At 41.4% G+C, this 18,624-nt stretch overlaps 1 protein-coding gene across 3 annotated transcripts in view; it reads left to right on the top strand.

The window, feature by feature from the left end:
• Nucleotides 1–18,624, top strand: part of COL14A1 (collagen type XIV alpha 1 chain) — a 184,328-nt gene that overhangs the window by 137,973 nt on the left and 27,731 nt on the right. For all 3 annotated transcript variants that reach the window (XM_015245410.3, XM_015245407.3, XM_015245409.3), the window contains exons 41-42: nt 10,085–10,138; nt 10,634–10,705. In XM_015245410.3, the coding sequence (XP_015100896.1) occupies nt 10,085–10,138; nt 10,634–10,705 (126 nt within the window). The remainder of the gene's footprint in view (nt 1–10,084; nt 10,139–10,633; nt 10,706–18,624) is intronic.

The raw sequence follows: 18,624 nt of genomic DNA on the forward strand, positions 1-18,624 counted from the left end.
GCACAGTGTCCCAGTCAGGCATATACAAATGTATATTCCTTTTCATATTCTTTTTCATTAAAGGTTATTATTAGATATTGAATATTGTCCCCTGTGCTATACAGAATAAAACTTGTCTTTTTAGTCTATTTTTATATATAGTAGCTAACATTTGCAAATCTCAAACTCCCAAATTTATCCCTTCCCACCCGCTTTTCCAGGTACACAAAAGATTGATACTGCGTCTACCAGAGGATATTCATTCTTTATAGGGCCATGTAAAAAAAAAATTGTGCAAATCCTGTGACAGTTGTTTTAGCAAAGATATATGAGGGCAATACTATTCCAGTGTACAACTCTAGGGGGTGCCATTCACACAGGCTAAAATATAGTGGTGCCCCCTGGAATTGCATAACGTGGCTGCCCTGCTTGGGGGAGGGATTGCATATATATTTTTTGATATCTTATTTAATAAGATATTAGTTGAGCACATATCTTAGTTGAGAACATCCATGTGTCACGTACTGTGCTCAGCCTGGAAAGAGTTGTCCATTACTACCTCCAGAGGGGAAGGGTCCAGAAGAGGAGAGACCTTCAACAGCTAAGGGAGGCAATTTGTGCACTGTCTACCTGGAGGATGCAGAAGGATGAAGTAGAGTCAAGAGCATGACTCTTTTCTGGGCCAGGAAAACCAATGGGTCTTCATCAGTCAAGAAGGGAGGAAAGATGGGTGAAAACAGTTATTTAAGTGGCTCTGATCTGTTTAGTCAAGTTATCTGTGGGCTTAATGAAACTAAAAGACCTAAGACAATTAGATAGTTACTTGGCAGGATTATACAGTTGGAGGTCCGGGACCAACTTTCATGGTGGTAGGAAAAGATCGAAGACATGGACCGCCTTTCTTGAGGGCCAGGCCTCTCTGGTGAGGTAGTGGGAGAGAGGCCTTGCTGAAAGAGTACTGAGGACAAACAATTAAGATTATTCCTGTTCTGCCTTAGGCCATCCTAAGAGGCAAAGTTGCATTCAGAGAGAAAATGATGACAATGACGATGGCAGTAGCAGCCGTGGCACAGAACAGACTGAGGGCGAACACACTGGATGACGAGACTTGCTGCTGAAATGCCTGAGCCGGGAAATTGCCTAGCTGTCCAGGCAATCAGGAAGGCAGAGTTCCCTTGTCTTGTCTTTACTCCAAGCACTGAAATCACTCACTCTTACTGTGCCTCCTCTCCCCTGACCCTGAGTGAGTAAAGGCAAATTCAAGGCAAAGAAGGAGGAAGTTGGGTTAAGTATGTGTGATGATGTCCAGTCAGTGCTTCTAGCTCCTTGGAGCGTCGCAGAGGGCAGGTGAGTGAGCTGTGCTGTAGGAGTGGTGGGCTGTTCCTTGCTGGTCATTCTTTCTTTTTAATCTTTGTCTTTTCTTATCAATAGTTAAGAATTCACAGCCCAAAGCTAGAACCATCACCTTGGCTATTAGCTTAGGGCAAAATTAGCACCCCTTACCTGGAACCAGTGCCAGTGTGACCCCTTCATTTAGTCTGCAAGAAGGGAGAATTTAGCAGAGAATCATGATTAAGCATCTCCTCTTTAAACAGGAAACATGTTTCCTAATGTTCCTAGCTTATTCTGGCTTTTCCTAAAGGGAATCTTTGATTTGTAGGCAGTTCATATTCCATCCTGGGCGTCAGGCCATAAGCAAGTCCAGCAAAAGTTGGACTTGTTCATTGAACCAGTCTCAAACTCTAGCTGGGAAGCCAACAGAGCACAATGCAGGACCACACTATGTAAAGCATCAGTCCAAGTGCAGATTTAAGAGCTTGGTGCATCCAGGCATCAGTTTTCATTCTGAGCCATTCCAACCAACAGCATCCTTGTCTTGTCTTTCTTTTCCATTGTCAATCTTGCCACGTCCCTTTTGCCCCCTTCCTCCTCTTTTCTTGATGTCTGTAAACCCAGGGTCCACCCTGTGATCTTTGGGCTCCTCTGATGGAGGGTGGATCTCTCAACCCCCACCCTAGACATCCAGGTGGTCCTTAGAGAAATCAGGAGGAACAGGAGAGACATGGATGATAAGTACAAGAAGTGAAAGAAAGAACTGAAAAACAAAGAAAGGAAAAACCACCTCTTTGCTGGTTCTGAGGCTCACCTATATCCGAGACCACCAGCTTTCTGTCAAGACACTCCAAATAGAAACTTTAGAGAGTATTTTTATTTTGTAATTCCCAATACGGTTTTATAAAAAATCAGAGAGAGAAGAAATAAAAGTGACCAGGAGATACATATTTTATGGCACCTGGAAGATAGTAGTTCGTCCCTGGTACCAAGGGTATTAGTTTTAAAATTCCAAGTAAATTGGATTTGAGATGCTTCCTTTCCCCCAAGTAACTGCTCCCTGCATCTCCCATCCTCATGTCATAGCCACAGCCTTCCTTTTTCATCTGGAAACGATGAAATGCTGTTTTAAAAAATTTCTGCATATGAATTCTGCTGAACGTGTGTGGTTTTGAGAAGCAGGATGGCCCAGTGGTGAATATCATAGGCTTGGACCGTTAGCCAGGCCTGAGATTGAACCTGAACCATATGACTTTGAGCCAGTTACTTAGAATTTCCAAGCCTCACCTTCCTCAACTGTGAAGTGGAAAAAATAATATTCAGCTCCATAGAGCTATTGTGGGAATTAATTTATATAAGGAATTTCTATATAAAAATTCAATTTTAGCTGATAAAAGTATTCACTATTTTCAGTGTAAACCTAATGAATCAGGACAGTCCACGATTTTACAATGCCTATCCTTGAAATTATTAAGGTGCCTTAGAAGAGTTTAATGAACTAGGGAAAAAGTCTAAAGAAAAAGTAAGTAGTTTGTTGTCACTGTTTAATTTTCTTGGACTCTCCCTTGAAAGGATGCTTGGAACACGTTTCCTTTTTATGTGGGTTTGATGTACACAAAGGCCATATTTGTGATGAATGTCCCACTTCATCAAAGTGAGTTGGACTCAAAATCTACTCAAGAAATTGAGCCTGAGTCAACGATCTGGATTTAATTTCTGTCCCAAATGCCAAGCAGTGATGAGAGATTCATCTAAGGAATATTTTGTTAAATATTAAGATTCATGATAATTATCCCCTAGAGTTTCTTCCTCCCTCTTTAGAAGAGGAAATGTAAAAAACCATCACAAAGCTCGTGGAGACAATGATTGGACTTTCTTTTTCATAGGTCTAGACGGGTTTTTATAAAACTCCAGGAAAACATTCTCACAGTCAACCACAGAGATGATAGTTTATGCAATGGGGACTTGGCAGATTATTTTAATAAAAGTAGCAGCAGGCACTATCACAGATTATTGACTAAATTCAGTGCTTTACAAATCGTATGTTCTCTAGTCCTCAGAATAAGCGCGAACGCTAGGCGCTCTTACCCCACTTTACAGACACAGAATCTGAAGCTCAGGAAGTTGAAGCAACAATGCCACACAGCGAGTAAGAGCTGGAGCCGGGATTACAATCCATCTCTCAAGCTCCAGCATAGCACTCTTTCTTTCCACAAACTTATGTTAAAAGTTAAAGTGAGATTTTATTAATGCGGGCAGTTCTTCCAGCAGAGACATTGATAAGCCAGACTCCATCCCTGAAGGTATCTTACCCAGCATTTTGGGGGCAAAAGGAACCCAGTGTGAGTTACTTTCTTGATGAAGTAGAAGCTAACAGCTTACACATTTGAATATGTTTCTTTAATTACTTTTCACCTTTATGTGGATGGTGGCCCATCTGAGGAGAGGACCGTTACTCAGAGAATGAATTTCATGTTATTACTGGCTTTAAAGAAGCTTTGTTGGGACACAGGGTACAAATGATACCTGTCTTGCACTCGGATTCTAACACTGTCCTTTGGGGTCAGGCCAGACATTTTAATGTTTGTAAGCCAGCAGCTGCACAACTTGAGTGATCAAGTTGTTATTTTGTGTTTGTTTTTTTTTTTTTTTTAAATACATGGATTCCTGGACTTCAGCCTGAGGGATTCTGATACAAAAGGTCTTGGATGTGGCTTAGGGATGTCCAGTTTTAAAAAGCTTGATTATTCTAATAATCAGCTAGGTTTTGGAGCCCCTGGATAATGCATTATGCTAAGCCCTTTGCATGTCAAAGTAATTTCTTAGAATATTGCTGTTGTTTTAATTCACTCAAGTCACCATTGCAGTTACTAAAAATATACACGTTTCTATTTCTATATATACATTTAGATTATCTGTGTTATATGTGTGCATTTAAAAATAGTGCATGTGAGAATATGCAAAAATATATACATATGTTTACATATACATATGTATACATGCATACATATTATGTGTGTGAGTGAAAATTCCCCAGTGTGACTCAACATGGTATCACACATAAGGACTGACCTTGGATCTCTCACCTGGGCCAGTGTTTCCAGAGTCTGTGGCTTTTTGTTGCTTGGCCTCTTAATCTGGTGGTTGGTCTTAATCCTTTGCTGCAAGTAGCAGCCTTGTTTCTTATGGCCGACTGCCACACAGGTCCCTTGCTGTTGCCCTCAGCAGTCCAGAGCCATGCCACAGGGCTGAAATTGTGCAGCGGGAGCATCTTCAAGTGTTTATTTAGTTCTTGATGCTTGAGTTTGGTCTGTTCCAAGAAACTCATCCTGTGCCAGCTACTTACAGATCCCACTGTGCCTGAGAGTGTAGAGTCGGTCAAAGGACATTAATTTACAATTGGCTGTGTTCCAGAATCCTATGGGTAAGTGTCCATGATCCACCATTGCAGACTTCAAAGAAGGCATGGATGGGAAATACCATAACCGAGTCACTGGCTCTGACTGCTTTTTTTCTGATAGCTGCATAAACATAAATATTGTAGCTGCTGACTTTAATTTTAGTTACAACACACTCTGTGGACACATCCATTTCATCCTTTAGATGCCATAGACACAGTCCCTTGAAACCACAAACTTTTTAAGAGCCTACAAAAAATGCTTGCCACCTGAAAAAAGCATATATGTTTTCTCTAGGGTATGGAAAAGAAAACTGAGAAATGGAAATTAATAAATTAGTTAAAATGTCTATAAAATATTACACTTTGCTAATTTCAGCCATAGTTAAATTTAGTATTTATTCAAATATCAGTCATTTTGAAAACGTATTTTGGGATGGATTTCCTTTTGCTGATAAATCATAGCCAACCATAACTTAGTAAGTTGCTCAGAGCCAAATGTTTTCAAAACAAATTATAAAAAATCCTTTGAAGTTTTTATAGCAGAAATTATTTTTAATGTGGATTGTGGGTGCATGTTAATATTTTGAGGTGGGAATCTCAAAAAGGAAAAATACTCATGTTATAAAACATCATTGTTTGTTGGTGGCTGTTTTTATGCACTTTAAAAAATATGTGTTGGTTTAAGTGAATTCTTACATTATGTTTATTATTTAATCTTCTGTTGATTCTTCACTGCTTAATTAAGAGTTTCTGCTTTTTTATGAAGGTGTGTAATCCACAAACATACATCTGTTGAGATTGGCTCCCTGATATGAAATGGAAAATTTGTAGATCTAGAAAATGTTTCAGGAAGTACAAATTCTTTTTTAATTGAAGTAGAGTCAGTTACAATGTGTCAATTTCTGATGTACAGCATATGTCCCAGTCATACATACATATACACTGATACTTTTTGCATATGTATATATACATATATTCATTTACAAACACAATTTTAGCTGTTAAGTGAGCTTTGATTAAAGTTAAGCTGAATCACAAAACTAGAATTTGCCAATTCTTTTGCCTTGTAAAATGCAGGCATTTGATTTAGTTTTTCTTTTCACCAAGTTTGTTGCTTTGATGTAAAAAGCTGCCATTGCTCCTCACCCTGAGATGAAGAGGTGAGGAAAGGGACCAGACTTGGTCCCTCCCTGCCTAAGAGTTGACTGGCATGTGAGGATGGGCTGTGATGCAGCTGCCACGGGGGAACCGGAGCAGGGAGAGGAATGCAATGTCCCAGCCATCCTGGGGCACTTGACTTAAACACCCCTCTCCTGGGACACCCTCCCTGGACCCCCCACGCCTGGACTAGGTGCTTTTCCTACAGGTCCCCGTGGACCCTCTAGTCCATCATCACAGCACATTATCGTTTTCTTTCAATTGTTGACTTTTCTCAAAGCCGTAACGTACTTGAGAAGAAACTGTCTTGTTCATCATTGTCAATCCAAAACCTAGCAGAATGCCCAGCACGTCGTAGTTCTGCAAATATTTTTCAAGAATGTGACAAATGGGAGGCTTACAAGTGAAAAAAAAAATCTTTCAAAGGTAAACTTAAAGCAGAATTCAAAAGTTAAAAAATAAAACTATTTCTACGATGTGAGCTTTTTGATTTTTTAGGGTTAAGAAGAAATTTGGGGAAAGAAAGGCCTTGATTATGTTTCTAAAAATGATGTTAAGCCTAGCATCCTTTTAGTCATAACAAGGTATAGCAAGTAAATTTTAATTTGGAACGAAGGAAAAAGGTATCTCATAGTATCCTTAAGAATGCTTTTGTTCTTGAACTATTATATCTAAAATGTGCAATTTTTCATGACAATCCATGAAAGAAAGTCCTAAAGTAAAATGCACTGGAATGGATGCTACTGGTGCCCTGGTCAGATTCCCTTTACCTGGCAGGTGTATTCCATCCCCCAGCTGCTATGGGTTTGACTGCTCACAATTCACAATTACCTCTTCCACAGAGAAATACCCTTGGAAATGCCTCCTAGGCCCCAGTCAATGACCAACTGATGTGGATGTATAAAACCTTGCCCTGGATCGACTCTGAGGTGTAACTCAGACTCCAGGGCTCCCCATGGGATCAGACTGAGGCCAGACTTTAGCTCAATCTAATTCTAACCTAACCTCTTGGCCTGCCTTCTCCTGCCTCCTTCACTAGCTAAAAGGTTTCTCCCAAGAACACACCTTCTATAAATCAAAGGCACAACATCTCCATCTGCTTCTAGGAAACCTCCCTTAAGATATTCACTGAAATGAAATTACAGCTTCTGAGTAGATAACTCCTGATGCCTTTCCTCTACGCTTAGGAAGGGTTCCAGAGCAAGGAGGGGCAACACTGGCATTCCCCCCTCCCCAACGCCTTTCCAGACTAATTATATCTGCGATTCATATGCATTTGTTTCAACACAATAATCCGAGCTCTTCTTCTAGGAACCTCAATTTTATTTGCAGTAAACGTTTTATTAGTACCTATTTTGTGCCCAGCATGTACTACGAAGGTATTAGGAATGGAACAGTGAATAAAACATAATTTCTGCCCTCAAAAAAAGAAAGAAAGAAAGAAACTTCAGCTTCTGAGGATGCTCTTCAGGTGGAAGAATACAGAGCAGATAAACATCTAGTCTCCTCTTGTGATCTGATCATCACACTGAAGCAATAGCCTCTCGGCCAAATTGAGCTCCTATATTAGAACATCCTCTTCCCTTCCAGACAGTACACACGTGGTGTCTGTAAATCGTTCTCAGGGGTATCCTCACGGTGCCAGTATGCAGGAGAGCACTGCCAGATCATTGCTTTTTAACCTCCTTCCACACGACTGGGAGGGAGGGCGTCAACATGTTATTTCCTGCAGGTCTTCCTTGGAATGATGCAGTTGTCTTTTAAGAAAATATGCCATGGTTTGCCTCCTTCTGTGAATAAAATTGCCCTTCCTTGTTTTTTGAGATTTTTTTTTTTTTCTCTCTGACACAGCCTGGAAGAGTCAGGGAAGACTCCTGCAGCAATGCTTCAGTTTCAGCTGCTGGGCAGTTGTGTTGACCATGTGTCACATGTGGGCTTACCCACGTGTGTAAGTGTGTGTTTGGCCCCATCCAGTGCTGGAAGAGTTTTAAGGCAGGAAGCAAAAGATGCCCTTTTTAAAATATCTTCTTAAATTATTCAATATGTGCTCAGAGTTCATTTTTTTCTTATGTGACTTCATCTAGGAAATAATCATTTTTTTAGAATTTTTTATTTTCTTCATGGTAAGGTCTCCTAACCGCTCCTGGTCCCGAGTTTTCCTACTTATAATATGAGAGAGTTGGACTGGAAGAGTTCTAAGATTCAGTTTTTCTCTGACATATTCTGATTTTTTATGCCCTCTTCCTGTATATGCTATATTTAAACTCCATGTAAAATAGTCTCTTTCAACCTATGTCATGTCAGTATTCAGTCCTGTTGTTTAGTTAGCAAATCCAAGGAAGGGTGTGTGTGTGTGTGTGTGTGTGTGTGTGTGTAACTTAGTCTGTATCAGGGCCTATCACTGCAGCTTTCTGACTTAATATTGTTAACTGAATAACTGAAATGAAAGAACGGAAGTAGCAGTGACATTGGCTTGTGTATTAGTGTAGGATAACTGCTATAACAAACAACCCTAAACTCTCAGTGGTTTAAAGCAATAAAAAAAAGTAATAAATGAAATGAAGCAAAATTAAATTAAGTTAAATTTAAAAGCCTGTTGTTTGTTCACAGTCCAGTGCCATCAACAGGATGGGCAGAGGAGTCGGGATGGGGAGATCTAGTCTCTGCTCCATGTAGTCATTTAAAGACTTGAGGTCTTTCCATCTTGAGACAATTTGATCTTCAACACATGGGTCCTAAAATTGTTCCAGAAGGAAAAAAGAAGATGGAGAATTATCCACAGGGAGTTTCTATGAGCTAGAACGGGAACTGGCCCCTTTCCGCTGGCCGGAACTCAGCCCTGTGGCTCCAGCAGAATTGCTGGAACAAGAGGCTGGAAAATGTAACCTCACCATATGCCTGGACAGAAAAGGAGAACCATGAATATTGCGGAGTTCTAGAATCCTCTGCCTTATCTGGTTTAGACTGGCGAGTATTTGAGGTGAGAGTGTGATGGAAGGGCCTTGCCGATCACTGCTTTTCCTACACACCTACCCTGCCTCTGCTTCAGGGCACCCTTCATTTCATTCCTTTTCTCCCAACTCACACACCATATCCTTTTGTCCAGCCTCATCTTTACTCTCTTTTATCTGATACCTTGAGTTGAGGAGAGAGGATGTGAATGTGGGTGGAGACCCCTAGGAAGATGGATTTTCATAAGGAAGATAATTGGAAAAGACAGCTCACTGGAAAAGTGGCATGAATTTCAGAAAGGGAATTGAGAGAGGCTGCGAGGAAGTCGGGGGATGTTGGTTTGAGTTAGTTTGAGAGGAGAATGGATTATTCTAGTAAGAGACAAATCCCAGGGTGAAAAGTCCATTTTTCCATGTAGTAGAAGGTGATGTTTTGAACAAAATTTTATAAACTTATAAAATTCAGATTGAAAATCCTCTCTTACATTTTTATCCACCTTGGAAAGACCAGCATCCACAATTGAGAACTGTAACCATTTAAGAGTAAGTCATTCCTGTGGCTCTATTTTATTTTTAACATTCACATAAAAATAACACACACACATACACACACTCAATAATTTTGAAAGATGTTTTAATAAAGAACCTCATTTGTTTTCTGCCTTAAACTCTTCCAACGTGGAGTGGACCGCAAACATGTACTGGTGATGCCACACATTCAGCAAACCTGCCCAGCAGCCAAAGCTGAATTACTGCAGCAGGAAGCCCCCAGAGTCGCGCACAGGCAGCCCCTGAACGGCTGCAGATACTGTATATAGTCTTCCCAACTGGCAATATACGTTTCTGTGATAGGGATTCCCTGCCCCGAAATCTCTTAGGTCCTGAAAGACACTAATTCTTCTTTTTCCGTCCGGTCATTAATGATGACCAAAATTGATCTGTCTTCTCATTTGTTATGCTTAGTTTAATAAAAACAAAAAACAAACACCCCCCCCACTTTCTGGAAACAAATCCCTGTTTAAGTTTGTAAGTGGCATTTCTTACACCTAAAATTCTTGCAGTGGACAATTTCATAGAGCCAACAGACACAAACGCCTTTGCCAAGAACAATTCCCATGAAGGGTTTAAAAGCAGTGAATCCTTGGAAGTCCAGAGCAAATGACAGGACTTGCCCCCTGAAACATTAAGTGCGATTAGGTGCACCTTTTCTGAACGCCATGTAAAGCAACTGCGCGGCTGACACACTGTGTTTTTCCTCCCCCAGGGCTTTCCTGGAAAGGATGGATCCTCTGGCCCTCCAGGACCACCAGGGCCAATTGTAAGTGTTTCCAGGAACTACTGGGATGTGTTTTAAAGGAATTCAGGTCTTTTGAGCGATTTTCTTCTCCCAGACCTTTCGCCTCGGCAGCCATCTTTGCTGTGGTGTAACAACCATCCCTTGGTACAAAGCTCTGCCTAAGACATCCTTTAAAAGTCATGCATCCATGCGACTTGATTCTTCTATCTCTGAGCCATTTTGCCATAAGATTGCTGGCATTGATTTAGTTTTTGTTAGACACAGATAAGGCTTGAATTTGAAAGAACTACATCTAACTGATAGAGTGGAGACTTTTCCAAAGAAAAATGTCTTCCTTGCCTTTTTGGTAGTTGGAAACAGGAATGAGCAGTGAGTCCTGAAGTCTTCGTTGGAGGATGGGGTGGGGTGGGGCAGGGGAGGGTTAGCTGTGTGTGTTTGTTGCTCCTTCCTGAGAGCTGGCTGCTTCCAATGAGAGTGTGTGAGTCTTCATCTTTGCTCCATTTTCCTGTCTCTTAGGGCATTCCCGGAGCCCCTGGAGTCCCAGGGATCACAGGGAGCATGGGACCCCAAGGCGCCCTCGGACCACCTGTGAGTATGTGGCAGTAGCCAGTCGGGATGGTTGCCAGCTCATCCCTTTGGTTTATTATGTGCTTAAATTTACAGCATCTCTGTTGGTCAAAAATGTTTTTTCAGTATTGGACTCTGGGAATCCATGAAGGAAAACAGAGAAGCTTCTAAGATAAAAGACTAAGATCAGACTGTGCGTATGTCATGGCTAAGGACAAAGGGTCCCAACAGGGGATGATCTGCAGCAATGCTTCTGTTTATACGTATTTTTACATTATTTGTGACTCTGCTTTTGGCTAAGTAAACTCGATGCCATCTTTACAGGGATTGGGTACAATGCTATCTGTTAACTAGACCTGTCTCTGGATAGATTTTTCTTTTCTAAGTTCTACACAAAAGACAGACTTCCCCATTACAACATACACACACACACAAGGGAACAGGGTGTAAATGACAGCCCAGTGAATGGAATTAATTACCTCCCATTTTTGTCCGTCTGATCCCTTAGGTTGGTCATTACATGTGATCAGTGGAGGAGGTCGGGTAGGGTAGGATCGGCAAGAAAGAAATGGGCCTATTTCCTTACCTGTAAAATGATAGTTTCATTATAGCCTTCGAAGCCACATTTGACATGTTCTGTGGCTTGCAAGTTGCTCTGCCCAGGGGTAAGGAGTAGTCAGCATTCTGATGTTGTCTGTGATGTACCAAAGTGCATCCATAAACTGAAACAATTAAGACATGTAAATATATATATACATTGCAGATATGCTAAGAATTCATGGAACAGTAAAATCTGAAGGGTGAGGGCAGGAGAGGTTAGATTTCTGTTGCTGCTATAACAAATTACCACTATCTCAGTGGCTTAAACAACAGCAGTTTATTATCTGATAGTTCTGTAGGTCAGAAACCTGAGATTCTCACTGGATTAGAATCAAGATGTCAGCATTTCCTTTCTAGAGAATCCAGGGCCTATTTTCAGCTTCCAAAGACTTCTCACATTCCTTGGTTTGTGGCCCACTTCCATCTTCAACACCAGCAAAATGGCATCTCTCTAATAATCGTATCTCCATCTGAACACAGCCCAAAAATGTTCTTTGCTTTTATTTTTATTATTTTTTTGTTTCTTTGCTTTTAATGACCTATGTGATGATCTTTGGGCCACCCAGATCACCCTAGATAATCTCCCTAGGTAACCTATTCTCCCTAGGTAACTAAATCACATTCGCAGAGTTCCTGTTGCCACATAAGATAATATATTCACAAATTCTAGGGATTAGGTCATAGACACTTTGGCAGGGTGAGGGAGAGGGGGTGTCTGCCTACCACGGTGAACAAGACGTAACAGAAACATTGGTTCTCATTCAGAAAGACAGCTCTCTCCCCGTCCCCCAGCTACTCAGATAGTCATGTGACTCTTTTTTCTTGAAACTCATTTCAATAAAATAATTTTGTCCTTAGGGTCCTATTCTAGGTTGTGATTCACATGACTTATACTCAGGCACACAAACACAAGACATGAACCTAAAAATGCCTCCAGATTTTAGCAAACACATCCTAATTTGCACACCCAAATAAACGCTCTTCTTTGCAGTCATTTTACAAAGCCATAGACTTATGCCAACTAGAATGCAGTTACATTGTCATTGCTGAAAACACTTTTAGATCTCCTCTTCTTGAATCAGGCTAGTATTAGGTCACAGAAGAAAATCTGACTGCTTTATCCTCACACATCTTCTTTCATTATCTCGTCTGCTTCCCAAAATGTGCTCCTGGGAGCAAGAGTTCCAGAATATGTCAGCAGGGCTTGGGGAGCAAGGGCTTCTGGGTAAAGAAATTTCAGAGACAGTACACACTAACTCTGTTTCTTCGAAAGTCTTGAGAAATTTTAGGATATCAAAGGCTTTGAGGTATCCTGAAGTGAAACAGAAAACCAAAACAACTAGTTTAATGTGGTTAGACAATACACAAATGTATTTGTGCAGTTTCCCTTAACCCGGGCTGGGGATTCTGATCCCAGAGGAAGGGGATAGGATGAGAAAGAAGAGTGGGGGCGGGGGTGCTTGGGAGAGGACAGTGGGGTGCGGGAGGGGTAGGGTGTGACGTGGAAAATGTTAGGTAAGGAGGACCTGCTTCTGCACCTGGGCTTTCTCAGCTGTGGAACAGACTTGAAATGTGGGGCGTACAGAAATAGCGATCATTTTTTTTCCTGGAAATAAAACACTTCTTAATAATATTATCTTCAATTGTCATAAATCAACAGAAAAGGGCTCTTGGTGGCAGAGACGGAAACCACTCGTCTATAGGCGCTGGATAGCTTCTCAAAAGCCAGTTGTTCTCTGAGCTGCCCAGCCCAGGCTGTTCCCTGTGCTCCGGGCGTGAGCAGCCTTGTGCCTGCTGGCTGCCAGGTTGGCGAGCCTAGTGAAGCAGGCTCGTGTCATGGTGTGAAGGCCTTGATTGATTTCCCATGGATGTCTGTCTAGGAAGGCAGGAGGGAAAGAGACCAAGAAAGACACACTGCCCTGCTGAAAATAGCTGTGTGTTTCCTCGAGTCGGTGCCAGGAAAACGATTGCTTTCCGGCACCCTGCCTTCAGCCGCCGACTTCCCGGGGCAGAACGTGCATTACTGCTATTGTGGTCAGAATTCCTACCTGAGGCTTAAGCATAAGCTAAAATATGGTGAGTCCCCTGCAGGAGAGTACATGGTGAGCAAGTATATGGAGAAGGGGCCATGCACTTAGCTTGAGATCAGTATAGATAGACAGGTCCGGTGCTACATCATTTAAAGAGCACTGCATTCAAAGTTGGGTACCTGGATCCTAGGTGTGGCCCTCACACGAACTTGACTAGCTGTGTGAGCCGCATCACGTAAGCAATTTATCTAGCGTCTCAGACTGTCAGTTTCCGAATGAATGCATTGAAAAATATTTACTGAGTAGCCACAATTTGTACAAGAGACATGAGGGAGAGGGGTCCCAAGGGGAGAAGATGACCAAGATATTTCTGCACATTCGTGGAAAATCTAGAGAGAAGGATGATTTTGTTATATATGTAGGTCTCATAAAAGGCAGAAAGTGAAAACTGCCTTAAAGGAAAGACAACGAGGTGGCTATGAAAGTTCCACTGACGAACAGACAGGGACAGAGACGCAGGGAAGGGGATCCCGCCCCTGAATTAGGGCGGCAGGGAGAACAGGTCCTGAAGGAGGCAGCGTTTTAATGCGATCCTGGAAGATGGGTGTAATTTCCACCTACAAAGACAGGAAGATGGCGTCCTTTAGATGGGAATTAGAGTAAAACAGAAAGCTCTGTCTTTTGTACATTGAAATACTTTTCAACACTCTCTCAAGCTCCATCTCCACTGTCACAGCTTTATTTCAAGCCTATCTCTCCCCAAGACTGTCATGAGAAACTCTAATTGGCCCCCTTGCCTCTGCTCCAGCTCTGGTCTGATCCATTCTCCAGCCGCCAGAAGTAGTGATATTTCTGTGGTGTCGTTTCCTGGCTCGAATCTCCTCCCTGGATCCCTGTCACCAGAGGATGGGTCTCAAGTATTCAGCCAGGTAGATGTGGCCCTTCACGGTGGGCCCTTACTTTGCCACCGGACCTACCTGGCATCATCGCTTTGCTTGGAGCTGAATCACCCCAAAGTATTTAAAGTTCCCCCAATATACGCCATCCTGTTTCACACCTTTTTTGGCCTTTGGGGGATGGTCTTCCATTTGCCTGGACTGCTTTCTCCTCCTTTCTCCATCTGGTTAGCTCCTGGCTATTCTGTCTTTGAAACCGTGCACTTGGTGTGAGAGGCCACCCTCCTCGGGCTGAGATGCTTCATTTCAAATGTCGGTGTCCATCTCTCCATGAAAAGGAGAGTTCTGTGAGGACAGAAACCCTATCGTACTCATATTCTTATCCCTAGAGCCCAACTCAGTAGCATACGTATCAAATAGTGTATTTGTTAAAGAAAGGATGAGGTATGATTGCTTTCTGGTTAGGCTGATGTTCAGGTGAGTCTGAGATGATTCTTATAGATTGAGGGGGGCGGTCACACATGGAAGACCTTCAGAGCCGAGCTAAGGATGTTTTGATTTTGGTTAGCAGGCATCTTTACTGTAGGGGACTTGGACCATGCGATCATTCTTCCATTCAGCACTAAAATTCTGTGACTCGGTGAATGTAGCCACTGTATTTTCTTTTCTGTACATTCCAAGTGTTCCTGAAATTAAAGGCAATGTGCCACTTTTTCTTGCCTCCACCTACAGGGAATGTGTATTTTCCCTCAAAGCATACTTAGGTGGAGTCATGGACCTTCGCTTGCTCAGGAATTTTTATTTTGTTTTTGTTTTACTTCGCAAAAATCGTAGGAAAGATGTCAAAGAAGTTGGAATAAAAAATAACTTCACTCCATGCAGGCATTTCACTAAATGGGTCTTTCTCTGTGACTACCTAGCTGTGTCTTGTAGCTACTTAATAACACGCATCGTGAGGCAGATTTTGAGGAATTTCAGGCTCGATTAAACACATCCATCCCCATGTACCAGAAGGTGCCAACAGCTGATTCTGTCCATTTACCTTATCACTCAGGTTTGCACTGCAGTTTCTCTTTCTAAGTTTCAGACATTTCAAACAAGCCACTGTAATAAATTAAACCAGCAACAGAAATGTCAAAGAATACACTGGTTCAGAAATAAAAATATTCAGGTCAAAATGGATTATAAGGACTGATTCAAATTAAAATCTAATTCTGAATTACTAGAGTTAGGTTTGGGAGATGTACATTTTCTTTTTAAAAATTATTATTTAATTAGAAAAAATACTATCTTCACTGAACTAGAAGACTCCGACCAGCAAGCTTGTTGAGCGGTGCTCTCTTTCAGGGCAGCAGGAGAATACACTGGAGAGAGGGTAGACTCTGGAGCCCAGCTGATGGAGTTCTGGTCCCGGCTTTTCCATCTTCTTACCATGTGACCTTGCACAAGTTATTTACCTTCTCAATGCACCACTTTCCTTATGTGTAAAATGGAAGTGATATCTCATAGGGTTGTTGTAAAGAATAAATGAGTTTATCTCACAGAATTCTTATCAGGATTAAATAAATTAATTTTTAGGGCTTATTAAATGAGTTAATACACTGAGAACAGTGCTTGCAACATGAAAAAAGCAGCTTAAATTAAACAACTAGAATTTATAGTTTCTGCATGTATTAAAAATGTAGAATACTTACTTATTTTTGTTTGCTGATTTTTGTTTTTGTTTTGGGTCAAATGCTTGAAAATCTGGTTCCATTGAGGATTTATTTTGTGGTAACATAAGTAGCTCTTTTCTCCAATTAGACTTGCCAGAGGACGTTACTGCGTTTTTAGGGACGTGGCCATTTGGGGCACCTAAGAAATGAAGGAAGAGGACAGAGCCGGTACATTGGTTTCCCAAAAGAATAGTGAGGAGAGGGGTGCTTTAGAACTCTTACTTATGAAAAAGTTTTTATAATGAAAATGAGACCCTTTTTAACAGAATGAACTCTTTTTCTAATGATCTCAAAGCCCAGTGCCTGAGTATATCTTAAACATTTTTTTTTCTTTTTTTTAATCAAGGAAGTTAAAATGAAGCACAAACTGGCTTGTCATTCACACTTGAAGTGGAATTCAGCCATTCATTCGTTCAGTTAACATGGATTTTGAGCACCTGACATGTCCCAAGTGTTGTCCTGGGAACTGGGGATTCAAAAGCCCACAAGCTAGACGCACTGCCTTAGGGAGCTCATACACCAAGAGGGGTCACCAACAGTCAGGGTCTGCTTCCTTTGTTGAGATCGAGATCCATTCGTTGCAAGCCCAGCTTTGGTATTTTTCATCAATTTCTGCCCCGTGAGCTACCTCGTTCTGAATATTGACTACATTATGAGATGCTAGACTGTTAGTCTTGTAAGGGACACCAGGGACCTTTTAATTTAATGGCTTCGTCTTAAGTGGCTTGAAGATCCCATGTCTTATATATTTTTTCCCCAACATATTAGTAAGAAAACTTTCAAATGCCCACAAAATTTGAAAAATGTAGTACAAACATCCACATACCCAACACTAAGATTCTACCACTATGCGTATGAGTGTGTGTGTATTTTTGAATAAAGTTCTCTTGGACTTCACTGATTATTGCTCTCATTTGTCATACTGGAAAATTATTTTATGACACACTAAAGGGTGGACTTATACATCTAGTTGAAGTCAGTTAATATTTTCTTTCATTTCATTAGTGAAAGAAAACTCAAGGTCAGAAGAAGTAGGCACCAGTCCTAGGTTTATAATATTTTAATTTAATATTGGACTTAATTGGATGTTTGAGTGACTCATGCAAAAAACAGCCTAGATGGTTTTGAAAATATAAAATAATATCAGTGATGATCCCCAGTAGTTGAGATCTTACCACCTACCCGGAGAGAAGTCCATGCGTTGACTTGTTGTTAAATGTTAGGACAATAAAAATTTAGCATGAAATAGCTGATATTTGAAGGAAGTACTGCATTACAATATTCCTACTGTAGATACTTAATGTATAAGATCTATGCTTAATACTTTCCCCACATTTCAAATGTATACACTGAGTAGACCACATCTGTGGGAATGAGAAGTGGAAATTTTGATGAGCAGGAGATAAGAGAGGTTGGGTCTAAGTAACAAGAGTTTGAACTTGAGGACTTTGTCACACGCATGTCTAAGAATCACTCAGTGGTTTTGAGTAGAGGAAGAGCTGCCGTCAGTCCTCAGTCACTGAGCTTTCTCAGCTGTACACTCATAGTATCTGAGGAAGGTGAGAATGGTGGTTGTGTAGACGGTGAACTGGAAGAGGGGGGTCCTTGTTAGGGAAGCCAGTTAGAAGGAGGTTGCAAATGCCTGGGTGTGAGATGGTTAGAGCAGCACCTGCGTGATGGAGTAGAAGGGATGGATAGAAGAGGAACTGCAGTGCAAAAATACGTGTGTGTGTGTGTGTGTGTGTGTGTGAATAGACATGGGATAGGCAAAGGAAGGGAGGAGAAAAGACAGAAGCAGTGGGACCAGGGGTGGGTTTGGCTGGCTTGCGCCTGCTTGGGAGAGTTAAGCACTTCTCCTCCCTTCACAACTCCATCTTCAGCAACAGCACGTTTGTTACTCGAAATCAGCCATAGTAAGTATTTACACCTCCAAAAGCAGCCATAGTAAGTATTTACACCTCCAAAAGCAGCAAACACTGCAATTCAGGATATTTTATTTTCCCAGAAAGCCAGTTTCCCATACACCCTGGGGTGAAGCCAGAATTTTGAATTTAAGTGACCAACTAAACAGGGATTTTGCAGAAGATACTGAGTTTGATTTGAGACCTGCTGAGATTGTAGTGACAACTGAGAACAGTCAGACAACGTGGCAAATTCCATCTATAAATGGCACTCACTATCCTTTTGGTAGAGACTGTAAAAGCGTTGTTCAGTAAATCTATTGCAGTGCCCTGGTGTTGAAACGGAGGTGAAATTCTTCTGAAGACACATGTTTTGTATTATACGTGTAATTTCATTGCAGAAACACTGAAAAACGCCATTGTTCTTTCAGTAGAAGTTCTTACAGTTATGGTAACATTTCCTATGGGTCAAAGAGTAGATAAGCCACAAAAAAAACTAGTAGTTCAGCTTAGAATTCACCTTAATATGAGCTCGTGCCATCAGGGAGAATCCAGGGGAAAGAACTGTGTGCTGTTATTCCGGGCGGAGAGCAGAGCGAGGCTGTGGGATTTCACAAATCTCATCTTTCACTTGAACTCTTTGGTCACAAGATCTTTTCCTTCCTGGGAGAGATATTCTTTCAAAAATTAAAACACCCTTTCTGTTTAGAAGGGATTTGTGAAATAAACTATGCGGCATCAGTCGTGTACAATTCAGAGAGTGGTATTTAGTGTGAAAAGATGTGAATTGACTTACTC

The sequence above is a fragment of the Vicugna pacos genome, chromosome 25 (genome assembly GCF_048564905.1).
Source record: "Vicugna pacos chromosome 25, VicPac4, whole genome shotgun sequence".
Taxonomy (NCBI): domain Eukaryota; kingdom Metazoa; phylum Chordata; class Mammalia; order Artiodactyla; family Camelidae; genus Vicugna; species Vicugna pacos.